This window comes from Heptranchias perlo, chromosome 40 (genome assembly GCF_035084215.1).
Source record: "Heptranchias perlo isolate sHepPer1 chromosome 40, sHepPer1.hap1, whole genome shotgun sequence".
NCBI lineage: Eukaryota > Metazoa > Chordata > Chondrichthyes > Hexanchiformes > Hexanchidae > Heptranchias > Heptranchias perlo.
Window position 1 is genome coordinate 12,959,583 of NC_090364.1, and position 16,590 is coordinate 12,976,172.

At 46.3% G+C, this 16,590-nt stretch overlaps 1 protein-coding gene across 1 annotated transcript in view; it reads left to right on the plus strand.

Annotated features, from left to right (window-relative positions):
- Window positions 1-15,317, plus strand: part of LOC137305426 (protein shisa-9-like) — a 98,916-nt gene extending 83,599 nt beyond the window's left edge. The window contains exons 3-4 of the mRNA XM_067974252.1: window positions 3,285-3,434; window positions 14,956-15,317. Of these exons, the coding sequence (XP_067830353.1) occupies window positions 3,285-3,434; window positions 14,956-15,317 (512 nt within the window). The remainder of the gene's footprint in view (window positions 1-3,284; window positions 3,435-14,955) is intronic.
- The last annotated feature ends 1,273 nt before the right edge of the window (window positions 15,318-16,590 follow it).

Sequence of the window (16,590 nt, forward strand, 5' to 3'; positions counted from 1 at the left end):
TGAAATAACTTTGTTTTAACCCTGCACGTTTCAAAAGTTATTTTTTCATAGTTTGCAGTTGATTTATTATTGGGACCGTTCCATGTGTTACATTGAATTGCATACAATTTACAGCACAGAAACAGGCCATTCGGCCCAACTGGTCCATGCTGGTGTTTATGCTCCACACGAGCCTCCTCCCTCCCTACTTCATCTCACCCTATCAGCATATCCTTCCATTCCTTTCTCCCTCATGTGTTTATCCAGCTTCCCCTTAAATGCATCTTTGTTATTCGCCTCAACTACCCCTTGTGGCAGTGAGTTCCACATTCTCACCACTCTCTGGGTAAAGAAGTTTCTCCTGAATTTCCTATTGGATTTATTAGTGACTATCTTATATTTATGGCCCCCTAGTTCTGGTCTCCCCCTCAAGTGGAAACATCTTCCCTACGTCTACCTTATCGAACCCCTTCATAATTTTGAAGACCTCTATCAGGTCGCCCCTCAGCCTCCTCTTTTCTAGAGAAAAGAGCCCCAGCCTGTTCAGTCTTCTCCTGATAGTTATAACCTCTCGGTTCTGGTATAGCCTTTGCAAATCTTTCTTGCACCTTCTCCAGTGCCTCTATGTATTTCAGCACTGATTCTGCTGCTGTGGGCAACGGGCAAAACCCTTGTCACACATTTCAGGATCAGGGGCTGCTATTTTCCTTATGAGGGGCCTACGCTGCCCTAAGTACGGTGGGACAGGACCTCCGGCTGCCCAAAGAACGCACTGCTGCTCCCCCCAGCCTATGATGGCGTGTTCCCAGCACCCGACACTGGCCTTGGAGGTTCCACCTCAGGGCTGGAGTACGGTCGCCAACTCTGGTTGGACGTGCTCCTGGAGGTTTCATCACATGACCTCTCACCTCCAACCGCCCCACTCCCACGCCATTGGTCGCCCCATACATCCATCCTCACAGGGCACCGCCTTCCCACGGCCAATTGGAAAACGTATAGATTTCACTACTTGCTTGGATGATTCTTGACTGTTAGTCAAAGAGCCTTTTATTTTACCCATCCCTAATATTTTAATAAAGCTTTCAAAGGAAATTTTTTTTAAAACACGTTTTTTTTTTAACGCCTCATTGATTTTTCTCCTGGGTTTTGCTCGGAGCAGTGTCCTGGAGATTAATCTTTAATTCCTGGAGTCTCCAGAACAATCCTGGAGGGTTGGTAACCCTACGCTGGAGGGGTTGGGGCGGGGGAGGGGGAGAATAGCTGCTGTCGGCCCGAGCCGCCTGTAGCAGTGGGGCAGGATCGGCATGAAAAAGCATCCAAAATCTTTGGGCCCCAAAGTGAAACCTCCCGCAACCCTTAGCAACCCAGCAGCGTTCTGGTATGACTTGCACTGCTATGGCAGTATTGGCGTCATCCCCGAATTACCATCTACATTGAATATGCCCGTCCATATTCTAGTCAACATCGGACCGTAATTTCTGGCGGGAAATCACAGAGGTGTTGGCGGTTGGTGGGCAACTGATGAACGGCTGCCTGTCCATTTATCTGCCCCCGCCTGAGTTATACCAGAAAGCCACTGTAACTGAAGAGGAACCTCCTCCCCAAGATGTTTTGGTAGCCACTAGGAAGAGGGAGGGCCAGGCAAAGGTGCATTAGGCGCCCTCTTGCTTTATCTCAGGGCGTTGATGGGTTGGGTCACTCTTCTTGTGGTGCTGAGAATGGATGCGCTCACAGCAAATGGGAGAAATCTTTATCCAAATTCTTCCTCTTATCATCTATTCTCTCCATTTGTTATTGCTCCAGGCTCCTTCAATCGCTGTTGGCCCATGTAAACTGCAAATCCTCCATCCAACACACTCCTCCTCCTCTGTGCACCCTCACAGTGTTGAAATCAAGACTCGTCGTACTGTCTCCCACTCTAACTTATACATTCCCTGGACCTCCAAACTCTTACCTATCTCAATCCTTCTCCAATCTACAGGCGTCTAATCCCCCAAGCTTGCCATCACCCAATCGCTACACCCTCATCTTTTTTTTTAAGGATGTGGGCAAGGCCATATTTAGTGCCCATCTCTAGTTGCCATAGTGATTGTTTCTGTAGCTTGCTAGATCCACTTCAAGAGGACAATGAGTCAACCACACGGAGTGGGACTGGAGTCACATGTAGGACAGACCAGATAAGGTTGGCAGGTTCCCTTCACTGGACGACATTAGGTGAACCAGTTGGGTTTTCATGGTCATTTTCTTTTCTTGGTGTCAACCCACAAATGACCAGAATTTATTGAATTCAATCTCACGACTTTGACCATTCATTGGGGGAGTGGGGTGAGTAGGGCTGAAGCCAAATCTGGTTCTACTCTCACTTGACGTCTGCACACAACTTCCAGCAGATAACAATCTGGAGGAGGAACCCTGGCTGATTTTTGGTCCTTACTAATCCAGGGGTGCTGAGGCCCACTCTCAAGTCCCTACTCTCCAGGCTAAGATCAGCATGTTTCAGTAATTGAACCTGGGACCTCTGACCTGTGTGGCCTAGTGTCTCTATGGGGGGAGCTCAGGATACTGCTCCAGCTCATTGCCCCACCACTTCTCCGCCAATAGATTATTGACTCATTTAATATCATAGAAGCACCATAGTATCATAGTATGGTACAGCACAGAAGGAGGCCATTCAGCCCATCGTGCCTGTACCAGCTCTTTGAAAGAGCTATCGAATTAGTCCCACTCCCCTGCTCTTCCCCCATAGCCCTGTAATTGTTTTCCCTTCAAGTAATTATCCAATCCCCTCTTGAAAGTTACTTTCAAATTGACTCTGCTTCCATCAGCCTTTCAGGAAGCGCATTTCAGATCATGACAACTCGCTGCGTAAAAAAATTCTCCTCATGTCGCCTCTGGCTCTTTTGCCCATCACCTTAAATCTGTGTCCTCTGGTTACCGACCCTTCTGCCACTGGAAACAGTTTCTCCTTATTGACTCTATCAAAACCGTTCATGATTTTGAACACCTCTGTTAAATCTCCTCTTAACCTTCTCTGTTTTAAGGAGAACAATCCCAGCTTCTCCAGTCTCTCCTAAAGTCCCTCATCCCTGGTACCATTCTAGTAAATCTCTGCTGCACCCTCTCTAAGGCCTTGACGTCCTTCCTAAAGTGTGGTGCCCAGAATTGAACACAATACTCCAGCTGAGGCCTAACCAGTGTTTTATAAAGGTTTAGCATTTCGCAGCCTCCATGGAGAAACCTGAACAGGTTAGAATCCCACCATTCCTTCACTCAAACCTTGCTCTGTGTTTTATTTTCTTCCACAGACCAGCCTCACCTGAATAACGCGGCCATTACATCACCAATTGTCTCCCAGATGGGCCTACCTCATCCCCACAACAATATCCTACAGCGGATGGCCTCTGCTCCCCTACAAGGGCAGGAGTACAATAAATATGCTACACTGAAGGCAGTGGGTAAGTAGAGATCGAACCGCATCATCTGCCAACCCATAATTACCAACATCCAACTTAAAATTCCCAGAATAATGGATCCCTTGTTGTGTCCACTGGTCTGTGTTTGTGAATAGGAACATAGGAACAGGAGTAGGCCATTCAGCCCCTCGAGTTTGTTCTACCATTTAATTCGATCATGGCTGATCTGTACCTCAACTCCATTGACCTGCCTTTGCTCCAAATCCCTTGATGCCCTTAATAAAAATCAGTCTTGAAATCTCCAATTGTCCTCCAGCATCCACAGCCTTTTGGGGGAGATAGTTCCAGATTCCCATTACCCTTTATGTGAAAAAGTGCTTCCTGATTTCACCCCGATCTCCATTCCCTTGAATCCCTTGGAGTCCAAAAATCTATTGATCTGTCTTGAATATACTCAACGACTGAGCATCCACTGCCCTCTGGGGCAGAGAATTCCAAAGATTCACAATCCTCTGAGTGGAGAAACTTCTCCTCGTCTCAGTCCTAAATGTCCGACCCCATATCCTGAGACTATGCCCCCCAGTTCGAGATGCTCCAGCCAGGGGAAACAGCCTCTCAGCATCTACTCTGTCAAGCCCTCTCAGAATCTTATATGTTTCAATGAGATCACCTCATTCTTCTAAACTCCAGAGAGTATAGGCCCATTCTACTCAATCTCTCCTCACAGGACAACCCTCTCATCCCAGGAATCAATCTAGTGAACCTTTGTTGCACCGCCTCTAAGGCAAGTATATCCTTCCTTAGGTAAGGAGACCAAAGCTGTACACAGTACTCCAGGTGAGGTCTCACCAAAGCCCTGTACAATTGCAACAAGACTTCATTACTCTTGTACTCCAATTCCCTTTGCAATAAAGGCCAACATACCATTTGCCTTCCTAATTGCTTGCTGTACCTGCATGTCAACTTTCTGTGCTTTGTGTACAAGGACACCCAAATCCCTCTGAATACCAACGTTTCTCACCATTAAAAAATATTCTGTTTTTCTATTCTTCCTACCAAAGTGAATAACCTCACATTATCAACGGTTTCTTTTCCTCTTTTTTCCCTCTCCTGAAGGTGCTGATTTTTACTGAATTCAACAGGTTGCCTTTCTCGCTCTATGAGCCTAGACAGTGCGTTTCGACGGGCTATTTGACTGTAGTGAGCATCCCAGCTGAGCCTGGTCCTGTTCTCCTCTGACTCCAGCGCGTACGCACACTGTCCAGCAGGGTCACTGAATAGCATTCAGGATCAGGAACCCGAGCTGATTTTAGGAGTAATCCAACTACTTAACTCAGCACGGACTGGAGATCAAACCTGGGGCCTCCCAGTGTCCGTGGCTCCATATCACACTGACTGAGGCTTTCGTCCATTGGAGGAGTTTATCAATGGATAGTGGTTGGGTATGACAGTGTTGTGGTTATGCTACTGGACTAGTAATCCAGAGGCCAAGAATAACGATCCAGAAGAGTCAGAGTTCAAATCAAACCTAGGCATTTTGAGAATTTTAATTCAGTTTATAAAATCTAGGAATACAAAACTGGTGTCGGTAAAGGTGGCAAGGAAGGGCTGGCACAGCCATGATGGGCCGAATGGCCTCCTTCTGTGCTGTATGATTCCACAAAGCTGTCGGATTGTCGTAACTGGTTCACTCATGCCCTTTAGGGAAGGAAACCTGCCGTCCTTCCCCGGTTTGGCCTCTCTATGTGACTCCAGTCCCACACCAACGTAGTTGACTCTCAGCTGACCTCTGAAAGGGCCTAGTAAGCTACTCAGTTGGATCAAAAACTGTTACAAAGGATTCGGACAGCAGTGGTTCAAGCAGGCGGTCCCCCCCTCCCCCATCACTTTCTCGGGGCTAGTAGGGATGGACACTAAATGCCAGCCTTGCCAGCGACGCCCACATCCTGCGAATGAATTTTTTTTTTAAGTTGAATTGCCGCAGCACATTATTTATTCCTGCTCAGGATCTATTCAGAAACCAGACTTTTCATTTCCTTGGTGACTTTTAATCCATGAATTACGGCCTTCAGACATCAAACTGTCACTGTAGAAATCCTGCCAGTGATTTGATGGGCCGGACTTCAAACAGGCTTCTTGCATTACTTGATTAAGCCATGACATCACCCCAAGTGGAACAGTTCTCAAGAAAAGACAGGCCCGTCACAAAATTAACAATTCATTTTAAGGTGTTGATTTGGAATTTTGAACGTTAAGAGGCTCACAGGGATCCAAACTTCAAAATTGGACCAACGGGCCAGCGGTGAACTTTAAAATGGTGCTACGGTCAAGGGAATGGACAGTGCAGTTGGTCAGGACATTGTTCTTTTAAATTGTGGGCCCTGGGTTTGATTCCAGCCCAGGCTGACAAGAGCGGATGACTCCTCCCTCGGCCTGTAATAGTTCGAAGTGTGTGGGAAAACACGGAGATAGAAAGATGGGCGACAAGAGGAAGGAGGCATTGCTGGATCTGGTTCTGGGAAATGAGGTCGATCAAGTGGAGCAAGTGTCAGTGGGTGAACATTTAGGGAACAGTTATCATAGCATCATAAGGTTTAGATTAGCTATGGAAAAAGACAAGGAGCAACCTAGAGTAAAAATACTTAATTGGAGGAGGGCCAATTTCAGTGGGTTGAGAACGGATCTGGCCCGGGTAAACTGGAATCAAAGATTGGCAGGCAAAACTGTAATCAAACAATGGGCGGCCTTTAAAGAGGAGATGGTTCGGGTACAGTCCAGATAAATTCCCACGCGGGAGAAAGGTAGGGCAACTAAAGCCAGAGCTCCCTGGATGACAAAAGAGATAGAGAGTAAGATGAAGCAGAAAAAGGGGGTGTATGACAGATGTCAGGTTGATAATACAAGTGAGAACCAGGCTGAATATAGAAAGTTCAGAGGGGAAGTGAAAAAGGAAATAAGAGGGGCAAAGAGAGAGTATGAGAATAGACTGGCGGCCAACATAAAAGGGAATCCAAAGGTCTTCTATAGGCATATAAACAGTAAACGGGGTGGGGCTGATTAGGGACCTAACAGGAGATCTACTCATGGAGGCAGAGGGCATGGCTGAGGTACTAAATGAAAACTTTGCATCTGTCTTTACCAAGGAAAAAGATGCTGCCAAAGTCACAGTAAAAGAGGAGATAGTTGAGATAATGGATGGGCTAAAAATTGATAAAGGGGAGGTACTAGAAAGGCTGGCTGTACTTAAAGTAGATAAGTCACCCAGTCCAGATGGGATGCATCCTAGGTTGCTGAGGGAAGTAAGGGTGGAAATTGCAGAGGTGCTGGCCATAATCTTCCACACATCCATAGATATGGGGGTGGTGCCAGAGGACTGGAGAATTGCAAATGTTACACTCTTGTTCAAAAAAGAGTGTAAGGATAAACCCAGCAACTATAGGCCAGTCAGTTTAACCTCAGTAGTGGGGAAGTTTTTAGAAACGATAATCCGGGACAGAATTAGCAGTCACTTGGATAAGTGTGGATTAATTAAGGAAAGCCAGCATGGATTTGTTAAAGGCAAATCATGTTTAACTAACTTGATTGAGTTTTTTGATGAGGTAACAGAGAGGGTTGATGAGGGCAATGCGGCTGATGTGGTGTACATGGACTTCCAAAAGGCATTTGATAAAGTGCCACATAATAGGCTTGTCAGCAAAGTTGAAGCCCATGGAATAAAAGGGGCAGTGGCAGCATGGATACAAAATTGGCTAATTGACAGGAAACAGAGAGTAGTGGTGAACAGTTGTTTTTCGGACTGGAGGGAGGTGTACAGTGGTGTTCCCCAGGGGTCGGTGCTGGGACCACTGCTTTTCTTGATAAATACTAATGATTTGGACTTGGGTGTACAGGGCACAATTTCCAAATTTGCAGATGACACAAACTTGGAAATGTAGTGAACAGTGAAGAGGATAGTGATAGACTTCACGAGGACAGACAGGCTGGTGGAATGGACGGACACGTGGCAGATGAAATTTAACGCAGAGAGGTACGAAGTGATACATTTCGGTAGGAAGAACGAGGAGAGGCAATATAAACTAAAGGGTACAATTCTAAATGGGGTGCAGGAACAGAGAGACCTGGGGGTATATGTGCACAGGTCATTGAAGCTGGCAGGACAGGTTGAGAAAGCAGTTAAAAAAGCAAAGGGGGTCCTGGAATTTAAAAATAGAGTCATAGAGTACAAAAGCAAGGAGGTTATGATGAACCTTTATAAAACACCAGTTCGTCCACAACTGGAATATTGTGTCCAATTCTGGGCACCGCACTTTAGGAAGGATGTGAAGGCCTTAGAGAGGCTGCAGAAAAGATTTACTAGAATGGTTCCAAGGATGAGGGACTTCAGTGACATGGATACATTGGAGAAGCTGGGGTGGTTGTCCTTAGAGCAGAGAAGATTGAGAGGAGATTTGGTAGAGGTGCTCAAAATCATGAGGGGTCTAGACAGAGTAGATAGAGGGAAACTGTTCCCATTGGTGGAAAGGTCAAGAACCAGGGGACATCGATTTAAGGTGATTGGCAAAAGAACCAAAGGCAACATGAGGAAAAACTTTTTTACACAGGGAGTGGTTAGGATCTGGAATGCACTGCCTGAGGGGGTGGTGGAAGCAGATTCAATAGTGGCTTTCAAAAGGGAATTGGATAAATACTTGAAGTGAAAAAATTTGCAAGGCCATGGGGAAAGGGCGGGGGTTTGCTCTTGCAGAGAGCTGGCACTGGCTCGACGGGCTGAATGGCCTCTGTCTGTGCTGTAAGCATTCTATAATCCTATGATCCTAAGTAAGGCTGCTCGACAGCCCATGAATTCCTCCCCTCACTGCAGGTTGTACGGTTTTCAGTCAAAGTCCTACAATATTGAGTAAAATGTTTCTATGGAATTATCAGATTCCGTGCCGATCTGAATGATAACAGATCACTTAGTCTCAATTCTGAGATTACAAGTGTTGGAAAGCCGTTGGTGTTTCTTTGTTGGGATGGTTGATATCTCGCACTTGCTGACGTGGCAGTGAATTGTAACTCTGACCCGACAAATGAGAGCAGAGTCACTGTTGAGTAGACTAAAGTGATCCACAACTGATGAAACTTTTGAACAGAACTAAGGGACGTGTCCTTGTGCTGTATTATTTAAAAGGAACGCAGATTGAGTGTAAGGCTGTCACGCTGACCTCTTGTGGGCCATTCGGATTAGGGTTGGACGTATTCCTGGAGGTTTCATCACATGACCTCCTGCCTCCAACCGCCCCGCCCCCACGCTCCCGCCATTGGTCACCCAACACGCCCATCCTCGCGGTGCCCCGCCTTCCCACGGCCAATTGGAAGTTAAATAGACTCTTCATTATCCGATCGGATAATTCTTCACTCTCAGCCAAACAGACCTTCTCTCCCCCATCGTCAATATTTTTATAACTAATAAACACCGGTGTTCAAAGAAAATGAGAAAAACACCATTTTTTTAATGGCCCTTTGATTTTTCTCCCGGGTTTTGCTCGCAGTGTCCTGGAGATTAATCTTCAATTCCTGGAGACTCCAGGCCAATCCTGGAGGGTTGGCAACCCTAATTCGGTGTTCGCTCAAAACGATAACCTTTGAACCCCGGCTTGAATGCCTTGTTTCTGGTTTTATCTGTGGCTGGCGGGGGGGGGGGGGCTATTTTGTAAACGTATTTAGCTATTGTGATGTGTTCTGATATCTGGCTTCAAATACGAGTCAGGGCACGGGGTAAGTGCCTGCCCTTTCTGATACTGATTCTGTGTAATAATAGGTTGGAACGCTAGGTAACTTTCTGGGTTAACAATCCTGGCACAGAGCGTAGCTCGGTCAGAGGGCAGATCAGACCCTCGAGTACAGAGGCCAATGCCCTCGACCCTCCACTCATTCATTTTGACGACTGAAAAATCAGGAGGGCCACAGATCAGGGACTTTGATTCTAACTCCTGATTGTTCAATCTGCTCTCCCATTGAACCAGGGTCTGCTCTGGGTGCGTTAACTCGTAAAATTTAGCCCACTGTCCCTTCACTTGTAGGACCTGGCTTAGATCTATGATTGACAGATTGTGTTAGAACAGCCATTTAGCCTCTGCAATCCAGGTACATATACATATACAGTCAGGTACACTCATACATATACACATACAGACAGACACACTCAACCGGGTACAAAGGATGAACGTCCCAATTAAGGATTCTAGATGGCCAAGTAGACAAAGCACCTCCCAGTGAAGCGCTGATTGGTAAGACCCAAATGTCCAAGGTTGTGTTCCCAGGTCTGCGTTGAGCTTGTTCACCTGAGACCCTGAGCCTGGGAGAGAGCAAAACATCAGACGGGTGAAGAAAGGATCAGGCTGAGCTGTGATCACCCTCTCGGCCAGCACTCACTGTCTGTGAGGAATGGCGTAAAGATTGGCCACTTGGGCAAGGAATCTGAGAGGGGGCGAGGCCTGAGCAAGAGCCAGCGTCACCAGGAGGACGGGGGAATATTATCAGGAAAACACTTCCTGGTGTAAATGATAGGAGCAAGCTTCGTCACGAGTGATAAATGTACACTCATACAGACACACTCATACATATACACATAAGAACATAAGAACATAAGAAATTGGAGCAGGAGTAGGCCAATCGGCCCCTCGAGCCTGCTCCGCCATTCAATAAGATCATGGCTGATCTGATCCCAACCACAAATCTAAAGAACACAAGAAGTCGGAGCAGGACCCGGCCACATAGCCCCTGGGCCCTCTCCGCCACCCACAGGGCATTGACCGATCCGAACTCAGCTTCATGTCCAATTTCCTGCCCGCTCCCCATAACCCCTAATTCCCTTTACTTCTAGGAAACTGTCTATTTCTGTTTTAAATTTATCTAATGATGTAGCTTCCACAGCTTCCTGGGGCAGCAAATTCCACAGACCTACCACCCTCTGAGTGAAGAAGTTTCTCCTCATCTCAGTTTTGAAAGAGCAGCCCCTTATTCTAAGATTATGCCCCCTAGTTCTAGTTTCACCCATCTTTGGGAACATCCTTACTGCATCCACCCGATCAAGACCCTTCACAATCTTATATGTTTCAATAAGATCGCCTCTCATTCTTCTGAACTCCAATGAGTAGAGTCCCAATCTACTCAACCTCTCCTCATATGTCCGCCCCCTCATCCCCGGGATTAACCGAGTGAACCTTCTTTGTACTGCCTCGAGAGCAAGTATGTCTTTTCTTAAGTATGGAGACCAAAACTGTATGCAGTATTCCAGGTGCGGTCTCACCAATACCTTATATAACTGCAGCAATACCTCCTTGTTTTTATATTCTATCCCCCTAGCAATAAAAGCCAACATTCCGTTGGCTTTCTTGATCACCTGCTGCACCTGCATACCAACTTTTTGATTTTCTTGCACTAGGACCCCCAGATCCCTTTGTACTGCAGTACTTTCCAGTCTCTCGCCATTAAGAAAATAACTTGCTCTCTGATTTTTCCTGCCAAAGTGCATAACCTCACATTTTCCAATATTATATTGCATCTGCCAAATCTCCGCCCACTCACCCAGCCTGTCTATATCCCCTTGCAGGTTTTTTATGTCCTCCTCACTCTCTACTTTCCCTCCCATCTTTGTATCATCTGCAAATTTTAATATGTTGCACTCGGTCCCCTCCTCCAAATCGTTAATATAGATTGTAAAGAGTTGGGGACCCAGCACCGACCCCTGTGGAACACCACTGGTTACTGGTTGCCAGTCCGAAAATGAACCATTTATCCCAACTCTCTGCTTCCTGTTCGATAACCAATCCTCCACCCATGCCAGAATATTACCCCCAATCCCGTGATTTTTTATCTTAAGTAATAATCTTTTATGTGGCACCTTGTCGAATGCCTTCTGGAAGTCTAAATACACTATGTCCACTGGTTCCCCTTTATCCACCCTATACGTTATATCCTCGAAGAACTCAAGCAAATTTGTCAGACATGACTTCCCCTTCATAAAGCCATGCTGACTTTGTCCTATTAAATTATGCTTATCTAAATGTTCCGTTACTGTCTCCTTAATAATAGACTCCAAAATTTTACCCACCACAGATGTTAAGCTAACTGGCCTATAATTTCCAGCCTTCTGCCTACTACCCTTTTTAAATAACGGTGTTACATTAGCAGTTTTCCAATCTGCCGGGACCTCTCCTGAGTCCAGGGAATTTTGGAAAACTATCACCAAAGCATCCACAATCCCTACTGCCACTTCCCTCAAGACCCTAGGATGGAAGCCATCAGGTCCAGGGGATTTATCCGCCTTGAGTCCCATTATTTTACTGAGTACCATCTCCTGAGTGATTTTAATCGTATTTAGCTCCTCCCCCCCGAGAGTCCCCTGTTTGTCCAGTGTTGGGATATTCTTAGTGTCCTCTACTGTAAAGACTGAAACAAAATATTTGTTCAGCATTTTTGCCATCTCCATGTTTCCCACCATTAATTTCCCGGTCTCATCCTCTAAGGGACCTATGTTTGCCTTAGCCACCCTTTTTCTTTTTATATAACTATAGAAACTCTTGCTATCTGTTTTTATATGTTTTGCTAATTTCTTTTCATAATCTAACTTCCCTTTCTTAATCAATCCTTTAGTTACTTTTTGCTGTCTTTTGAAGAATTCCCAATCTTCTATCCTCCCACTAAGTTTGGCTACCTTATATGTCCTTGTTTTTAGTCGGATACTATCCTTGATTTCTTTACTTAGCCACGGATGGCTGTCATTTCTTTTACACCCTTTTTTCCTCAGTGGAATATATTTATTTTGAAAGTTGTAAAATAACTCCCTAAATGAACACCACTGCTCATGTACCGTCTTACCCTTTAATCTATTTTCCCAGTCCACTTTAATCAATTCCGCTCTCATACCATCATAGTCTCCTTTATTCAAGCTCAGTACGCTTGTTTGAGAATCAACCTTCTCACCCTCTAATTGGATATGGAATTCAACCATGTTGTGGTCGCTCGTTCCAAGGGGATCCTTAACTAGGACATTATTAATTAATCCTGACTCATTACACAGGACCAGGTCCAAGGTTGCCTGCCCCCTTGTAGGATCAGTTACATACTGCTCAAGAAATCCATCCCTGATGCACTCAATGAACTCGTCCTCAAGGCTGCTCTGCCCAATTTGATTTGTCCAGTTAATATGATAATTAAAATCCCCCATAATTATGGCTATTCCCTTATTACATGCCCCGACTATCTCCTGATTAATACTTCTTCCAGCAGAGTTGCAACTATTAGGAGGCCTATATACTACGCCCACTAATGTTTTTTTTCCCTTATTATTCCTTATCTCCACCCAAACTGTTTCATTATCTTGATGCTTTGTCCCAATATCATTTCTCTGTATTACTGTGATTCCTTCCTTTATTAACATAGCCACCCCACCTCCCCTTCCTTCCTGCCTGTCCTTCCTGATTGTTAAATAGCCTGGCATATTTAATTCCCAGTCGTTGTCACCCTGCAGCCATGTTTCTGTAATGGCCACAAGATCATACCCATACGTAGTTATTTGTGCCGTTAACTCGTCCATTTTATTACGAATGCTACGTGCATTCAGATAAAGAACTTTCAAATCTGTTTTGTGACGCTTAGTTCCTGCTTTTTCCTTTTTTAACACTTTACCTATTACTCCATACCTTCTGTCCCTTCCTGTTACGCTTTCCTCTCTCTCCCTGCTCAGGTTCCCAACCCCCTGCCACTTTAGTTTAAACCCTCCCCAACAGCACTAGCAAACACTCCTCCTAGGACAGCAGTCCCGGCCCTGCCCAGGTGCAGACCATCCGGTTTGTACTGGTCCCACCTCCCCCAGAACCGTTTCCAGTGTCCCAGGAATTTGAATGCCTCCCCCTTGCACCATTCCTCTAGCCACGTATTCATTTGAAATATCCTCCTATTTCTACTCTGACTAGCACGTGGCACTGGCAGCAATCCTGAGATTACTACCTTTGAGGTCCTATTTTTTAATTTACCTCCTAACTCCCTATATTCTGCTTTTAGGACCTCATCCCCTTTTTTACCTATATCGTTGGTGCCTATGTGCACCACGACAGCTGGCTGTTCGCCCTCCCCCTCCAAAATGTTCTGTAGCCGCTCCGAGACATCCTTGATCCTTGCACCAGGGAGGCAACACACCATCCTGGAGTCTCGGTTGCGGCCGCAGAAACGCCTTTCTATTCCCCTTACAATTGAGTCCCCTATCACTATAGCTCTGCCACTCTTTTTCCTCCCAGCCTGTGCAGCAGAGCTACCCGTGGTGCCAGGAAGTTGGCTGCTGCTGCCTTCCCCTGATAAGTCATCCCCCCCAACAGCATCCAAAGTGGCATATCTGTTTGAGAGAGGGATGGCCACAGGGGACCCCTGCACTACCTGCCTGCATCTCTTACTCTTCCTGGTGGTCACCCATTCACTTCCTGCCTGTATACCCTTTACCTGCGGTGTGACCAACTCGCTAAACGTGCTATCCACGAGTTTCTCTGCATCGCGAATGCTCCACAGTGAGTCCACCCGCAGCTCCAGCTCCGAGATACGATCGGTCAGTAGCTACAGGTGGACACACTTCCCGCACACATGGTCGGCAGGGACACTGGTAGTGTCCATGACTTCCCACATCTTGCAGGAGGAGCATATCACATACAGACAGACACACTCATACATATACACGTACAGACAGACACACTCATACATATACACGTACAGACAGACACACTCATACATATACACGTACAGACAGACACACACACATATACACATACAGACAGACACACTCATACGTATACACGTACAGACAGACACACTCATACATATACACGTACAGACAGACACACTCATACATATACATGTACAGACAGACACACTCACACATATACACGTACAGACAGACACACTCACACATATACACATACAGACAGACACACTCATACATATACACGTACAGACAGACACACTCATACATATACACGTACAGACAGACACACACACATATACACATACAGACAGACACACTCATACGTATACACGTACAGACAGACACACTCATACATATACACGTACAGACAGACACACTCATACATATACATGTACAGACAGACACACTCACACATATACACGTACAGACAGACACACTCACACATATACACATACAGACAGATGCACTCATACATATACACATACAGACAGATGCACTCACACATATACACATACAGACAGACACACTCACACATATACACGTACAGACAGACACACTCACACATATACACATACAGACAGATGCACTCATACATATACACATACAGACAGATGCACTCACACATATACACATACAGACAGACACACTCATACATATACACGTACAGACAGATGCACTCATACATATACACGTACAGACAGGTACACTCCATATATATACACATACAGACAGATGCACTCATATACACATACATATATGTACACGTATACACACATAGATGCACACACACATACACAAACTATTTCTGAATCTTCCTTTATTTTACAGCGGAAACAGCTACAGATGACTTTTACTCAAAGAGATACCCAGTGATGGACCTGCCTCCTTCAGGAACTGTGTTCGCGGCAGTCGGTCACCATCAGAAGGACAGGCAGCCGGGGGACGGCTGCGGTTTCATGACGGCCACGCCGGGCCAGAAAACAAAAGTCACCAAAATGAACACGCACCCTCTGCTTAACTCCGCCTACAAGGGATGGGACCACAGGCAACCTGTCGGGCGGAGGCACATGTACGCCAACAAGAGGCAGTACAGCATCGAGCACTTGCCAGAGATCTTCAGTCCGCCCCTGCACTACAAGCAACCCCAGCGGCACTTATCGACAAACAGCAAGACAGAAGTTACCGTGTAACAGGTCCAATTGAGAAATATTTGTTGTACTAAAGGCCACAACAAAAAGAAAAGTGGTGGGAGCGGTATAGCTGGGGCCAAAACTCATTGCATGCCATCAGGCCTAAGCTACTACATTGCCAGACAGCCTACCCCATGGCAGGTGTTGGAAGCCTGGTTGGCAGTTTGTTTTTAACACTAAAGGGGGGGGAGGGGCGTTCTCTCCCTGTGAGACACGAGGTTACAATCTTCACTTTGGTGAAAACGGGCTGAATTGGGGCCTTTGCGAAGGTCTTCCCCAGATCCCACGGGTCAGCGCGTCAAGCTGAAGAGGGCTTGGGACCCGCAGTTGTAGTCCTGTGACAGCAGGTTTTATTTTGGTCAGGCTATGATAATTAGGCCTGTGGTCAGCCTGACCGCTTGCCCGAAGTAAATTGCATCACTTTGCTTGTCTGAGGAGCATGTTGCTGTTCAGCTGCCAACGTCACCATCCAATATCCCTGGGTGCCTTGCATTCAAAATCTGCCACCCACGTGTGTGATTCATTTCAGCACCCTTTCCCTTTGGATTAAGTTTTATTTTTCTTAGTTCCGAGACAATACAAGTTTGCCAAAGAGCGAATACAAATACTGGTTAGAATGTGGAACTCGCTACCACAAGGAGTAGTTGAGGCGAATAGCAGAGATACGTTTAAGGGGAAGCTAGATAAACACATGAGGGAGAAAGGAATAGAAGGTTATGCTGATAGGGTGAGATGACGTAGGGTTGGAGGAGGCTCGTGTGGAGCATAAACACCAGTATAGACCAGTTGGGCCGAGTGGCCTGTTTCTGTGCTGTAAATTCTATGTAATTCTATGTACCTCACATCCAGACCATTGCCAAAGCCTCATTCCTCACCTCTGGACCGTTGCCCACCTACATCCCTGCTTGTTATCCACCGCTGCTGAAACCCTAATCCAGCAGTTTCTGCCCCACTGGCTCTGGATTACTGCTTTCTCCCTGATCCCACCACTCCAGCAACTTTCCGTCACTCCAACATTGGCCTCTAGAATTCACTTCCAAAACTATTTCAGTGTGCTGCCTCCCCTCCTGTATGAAGTACAGAGCTCAGACGCTCCTCTCCCGCCTTGTACAGAGCCCAGAGACTCCCCACTTTGTACAGAGCTCAGAGACTCCCTCATTGTACAGAGCCCAGCCTCCCCCTCCCCCCCATACAGTGCCCAGAGACTCCCCTTCCCCCCCTGTACAGAGCCCAGAGACTCCCCCTCCTCCCCCCGTACAGAGCCCAGAGACTC